General features: G+C 42.6%; 2 protein-coding genes across 2 annotated transcripts; one reads left to right on the top strand and one right to left on the bottom strand.

Moving 5' to 3' along the window:
- The first annotated feature begins 439 nt into the window (after positions 1–439).
- LOC111049030 (venom protein 302) lies at positions 440–751 on the top strand. The gene has a single exon (XM_022335020.1). The coding sequence runs from the start codon at positions 440–442 to the stop codon at positions 749–751; it is 312 nt and encodes a 103-aa protein (XP_022190712.1).
- Positions 752–911: 160 nt separating this feature from the next.
- LOC120350273 (craniofacial development protein 2-like) lies at positions 912–3,840 on the bottom strand. Its single transcript, XM_039422870.1, has 3 exons — positions 2,550–3,840; positions 1,769–1,938; positions 912–944 (listed from the first exon to the last, which is right to left on the bottom strand). The coding sequence occupies exons 1-3, from the start codon at positions 3,838–3,840 to the stop codon at positions 912–914; spliced, it is 1,494 nt and encodes a 497-aa protein (XP_039278804.1).
- Between the last annotated feature and the right edge of the window lie 585 nt (positions 3,841–4,425).

Below are 4,425 nucleotides of genomic sequence, written 5' to 3'. Positions count from 1 at the left end.
ACAAATCAATACATTTGTGGATCCTACACAGCATTAAGTTAACGTAGGAGAAATTTTGAAAATAAGCCAAATAATCGCTTCAATCAAAAAACAAAACTTCAATAGTGCCATACTCTATTAATAACGACGGTACAAAATAACATCGTTTCAGATGTGAAAAACTGATTCACATTCTAATTTTCTATATTGAAGGGCAGAAAGACATTCTAATATAGCAAATTGAAATCTGGACTCATGTCAATTGACTAACTGATCAGAATTTTGAATCAAGATTCAGAATTGTATCATTAGGATTGATCAACTGTTCTGAATTGTGATAGTGTGTTAAACTACCAAATATGAATCAAATAAACGTGGACCTGTGTGGGGTTTTATCGAGTGGTGAGGCCTAAATACAGTGAGCATAGTTATAGAAGGTGGTGACCGTAGTGCAGGTACGATGTGTGCCGTGACGACCGCAACTAGTTGCCTCCGTTGGCCTCTGCTGCTGCTGCTGGTCCTATTCCCGGGCTCGTTCTGCTTCTCGTGCGTATGCTCGCCGTCGGAGTGCGAGGAGGTGCGAGACTCGGAGTGTCCCCCGGGTGCCGGCACCGTCTGGGACTCGTGCGGCTGTTGTCGCGTATGTGCACGCACCGAAGGCGAGCCGTGCGGCGGACCGTACGGCTTCTACGGCGCATGCGCCGCTGGCCTCGAGTGTGTCGTCACCGACCTGCAGTCCGATAACGCCGAGGGAGTGTGTACCAGTGAGTAACCAAATTAATTCAATTCTAATTTTTGTTCATTCCAATCCACAAAAACGAGCTATACGAGCTAAACGAAATAGAAAAGTCGTGTCTATATAGTGAAGAGACCTCTTCTTCTTCTAGTGCGTCTCCTATCGGAGGTTCGCTATCAGCACAGCAATCCGGATCTTATTCACTGCCGCTCGGAACAAGTCTTTGCTGCTGCAGTCAAACCAATCCCTCAAATTTTTAAGCCAGGAAACACGTCGCCTTCCAACACTCCTTTTTCCACTGATTTTTCCTTGGACTATATTCTGGAGAGTTATATATTTGTGGCTTCTCATAAGATGTCCAAGATACAGGAGTTTTCTCTTTTTTATGGTGTAAACAATTTCACATTGTTTCTTCATTCTCCCTAGGACTTCCATGTTCGTGACTCTATCCGTCCATGGAATCCGCCACATCCTGCGGTAGCACCACATCTCAAAGGCTTCCAGCTTATCCATATGGCTCTTTTTGAGGGTCCATGATTCCATCCCATACAAGAGAGTGGAAAACACGTAACAGCGTAACATCCTCATTTTCAATTCTATATTTATGTCCCGGCTCGTGAACAGTTTTTCCATTTTTACAAATGTCGATCTGGCCATCTCAATCCTTTTTCTTATCTCTCCCGTCGAATCCCCACTTTCCTCTACCCACGTCCCCAGATATCTATACTTATGGACCCTCTCTATGACTGTACCGTCCACCATTAGGTTTGTCTGAATTTGTCTATTCAAGGCTTTCCTGACCACCATTAATTTGGTTTTCTTCAGATTCAATTTCAAACCAAATTCACCACATCTGTCATGCAATTTTTGGATCAATCTTTGCATATCCTCCATATTGCTTGTCAACAAGACAGTGTCATCAGCATACCTTATATTATTTATGGCTTCTCCATTTATAATTATGCCCGCCAACTCCTCCTCCAAGACTTCATTGAAGATAGCTTCGCTGTAGACATTAAAAAGGAGTGGAGACAAAATACAGCCCTGTCTTACCCCTCGGCGGATCTCGATTTCCTCGGTCAATTGATTCTCTATTCTTGCAGCCGCCTTCTGACCCCAATAAAGATTGCTGATTATTCTTATATCGCCTGCATCAATTCCCTTGTTGTCAAGCAACCTGTACATCACTCCATGCCTTACCTTGTCAAATGCCTTTTCAAAATCTATAAAACAGGCATAAACGTCTTGATTCATGTCTAGGCATCTCTGGAAAAGCACATTCACCCCAAAGAGAGCCTCTCTTGTTCCGAGCCCTTCTCGAAACCCAAATTGGGTATTGCTTATCCCTTCCCTATATATCCTTGCTATCCCTTTCTATATATCCTTTTGTGTATAATTTTTAGAAACAACTTTAGGGTATGGCTCATAAGCGCAATAGATCTATAATCAGAGCACTCCCTTGGGTTAGGTTTCTTAGGAATGAGTACAAAAGTGGAGATCAACCATTGTGTGGGGATTTCTCCCTTCTCATAAATATAATTAAAGAGGTTCACAAGAATATCAATTACATCTTCATCAAAGAGCTTGATGATCTCTATGGGGATCTGATCTGGACCTGCAACTCTACCTGCTTTCATCACTTTTAGAGCATATTCCACTTCAGATCTCAATATCTTCAAATGTACTTCCCCTCTCTTTACAACTGGTCTTACTGGTCTTTCGTCTTGGAAAAGCTCTGAGAGATATGCTTTCCATCTCATTAGTTTTTCCTTCACATCAGTTATAATACTCCCGTCCTTATTCTTTATTATATTTGTACTCGCTCTGCTTTTACGACATCCAGCCATTTCTTTAACCTTCTTATGCACATGGAAGCTGTCAAAATTCTTTTCCAATACTTCTATTTCTTCACATTGCAATGTCAGATACTCTTCCTTAGCCTCTCTTATCCTCTTTTGAATTCTCTTCTGTAGTTCTCTATATTCTTTCTCCTTTCCCTTGCTCTTCCTTCTTTCTTCCATAAGATCCAGAATTTCAGATGTCATCCATGCTTTCTTCTTCCTTTGGGGTTCCTTATCTACCAGGTGACTCGTCGCTATTTCTCTTAAGGTCACTTGTACCTCATCCCACTTTCCTTCTACATTGTCTACCTGTGATACATTAAACTCTCTCATGGCTTTGTTCACCTCATACTTCACAATGTCACAGATTTTTGGGTTTTTGAGAAGTCTTGCGTCTATGTAATTTCTTGGTCGTTTTGTAATCTTTTTCATTTTAATATGCAACTTAGCTACTACAGGGTTGTGATCTGAATTGATATCAGCCCCAGGATAGGTTTTTGTAGATGTGACTGCATTCCTATATCTATTATTGATGAGGATATAGTCAATTTGATTTCTGATGATATTTTCTGGATTATCAGCAGGAGATTTCCAGGTGTACAATCTACGATATGGAAGCTTGAAGTAGGTGTTTGCTACCATTAGATCCTTCTCCTGACAAAATTGTATTAGGCGTTCACCTCTCTCATTTCTCTCACCCAGTCCAAAACCCCCTGTTTGTGCTTCTACCTTATCTTTGCCTACTTTAGCATTAAAATCTCCCATTACTATAGTTACATCACTTTTCTTAGTGCTTGCAATTATTGTTTCCAGTTCCGCATAGAACTCCTTGACTTCTACTTCCTCCGAGTCTGCAGTTGGTGCATATATTTGTATGATGTTCAGGTGTCCTGTGCATGTTTTTATTTGTAACATCATGACTCTTTCTGAATATGGTGTAAAACTCTGAACCGATGCATTGGTAGCCTTATCTATAATTACTCCCACTCCATACCGATGATTTGGGTCATCTATTCCTGAGTAATAGAAAACTCCATTATTCGTTCTACACTTACCACTGCCTGGCCATCTGACATCGCTTATTCCCAGAATGTTTATGCTGAGTCTTGACATTTCCTTCATCACATTGTCCAACTTTCCCGATGCAAAGAGGCTTCTTGCATTCCACGTTCCGATCTTCACACTCTTCAGTCTTGCTTTCATGTTCTGGTTCGCCACTGCTCCCCCCGGAGATCCGATTGGGGAGCTTTTACCCCCGGAATATTTCGTTTTAAACCCATCCATGATTGCTGTACTGATTGTACAAAGAATACCAATAATGGTCTTTAATGCAGTGGTTTCACCTTGCCTTCTGCATCCATATGCCGTTGACCCTTTGATGGGTTCTTCCGCCTTTAGAGTCGATTTCTCCACCCTAGGGCAAGTGAGTGCCCTGTGGCTCTTCCGCCCTCTCCGCCGTTGGGATCTCTCCTCATCCGCCTTTGAGACCGTTGACCGATTTATTGGTTTTTGTCAACTCTGGGTATTTTATTTCCCCAGTACCCTCCACCCTACGGTGGCGGGCGTACCCCATCGCCAGGGGCAGCTCCCGATAGCAGATCCAACAACAGCCACGGGAGTGAAGAGACCGACTGGGCCAAATTCAATTCCATTTTTTCAAACCTGATCACATAAACAATAACTATAAACAGTTCAGTATAGATAGAAACTTTACTTTCGCTGGCTCTACAGTCCGGTGTGTGGACCTTGGCCTCCCTCACAATTTGCCTCCATGTTTCTCTGTCTTCTGCCTTTCTCCTCCACGACCGCACTCCCATGATGCGCGAGTCCTCCTCCACATCCCTTAACCACCTCTTCCTTGGGCTTTCA

This window comes from Nilaparvata lugens, chromosome 3 (genome assembly GCF_014356525.2).
Source record: "Nilaparvata lugens isolate BPH chromosome 3, ASM1435652v1, whole genome shotgun sequence".
Lineage (NCBI taxonomy): Eukaryota > Metazoa > Arthropoda > Insecta > Hemiptera > Delphacidae > Nilaparvata > Nilaparvata lugens.
The sequence above is the reverse complement of the archived record's forward strand: the minus strand, read 5'-3'. Positions and strand labels throughout refer to the sequence as shown.

Excerpts from the sequence above, each read along its gene's own strand:
- LOC111049030 (XM_022335020.1), top strand. The coding sequence starts at position 440 with ATGTGTGCCGTGACGACCGCAACTAGTTGCCTCCGTTGGCCTCTGCTG.
- LOC120350273 (XM_039422870.1), bottom strand. The coding sequence starts at position 3,840 with ATGGATGGGTTTAAAACGAAATATTCCGGGGGTAAAAGCTCCCCAATC. Across the intron at positions 1,939-2,549 it reads TAAAGAAATGGCTGGATGTC|ATTTTGAAAAGGCATTTGAC; the intron begins GTAAAAGCAGAG and ends CCTGTTTTATAG. Across the intron at positions 945-1,768 it reads AAATCGAGATCCGCCGAGGG|CAGCAAAGACTTGTTCCGAG; the intron begins GTAAGACAGGGC and ends GTTTGACTGCAG.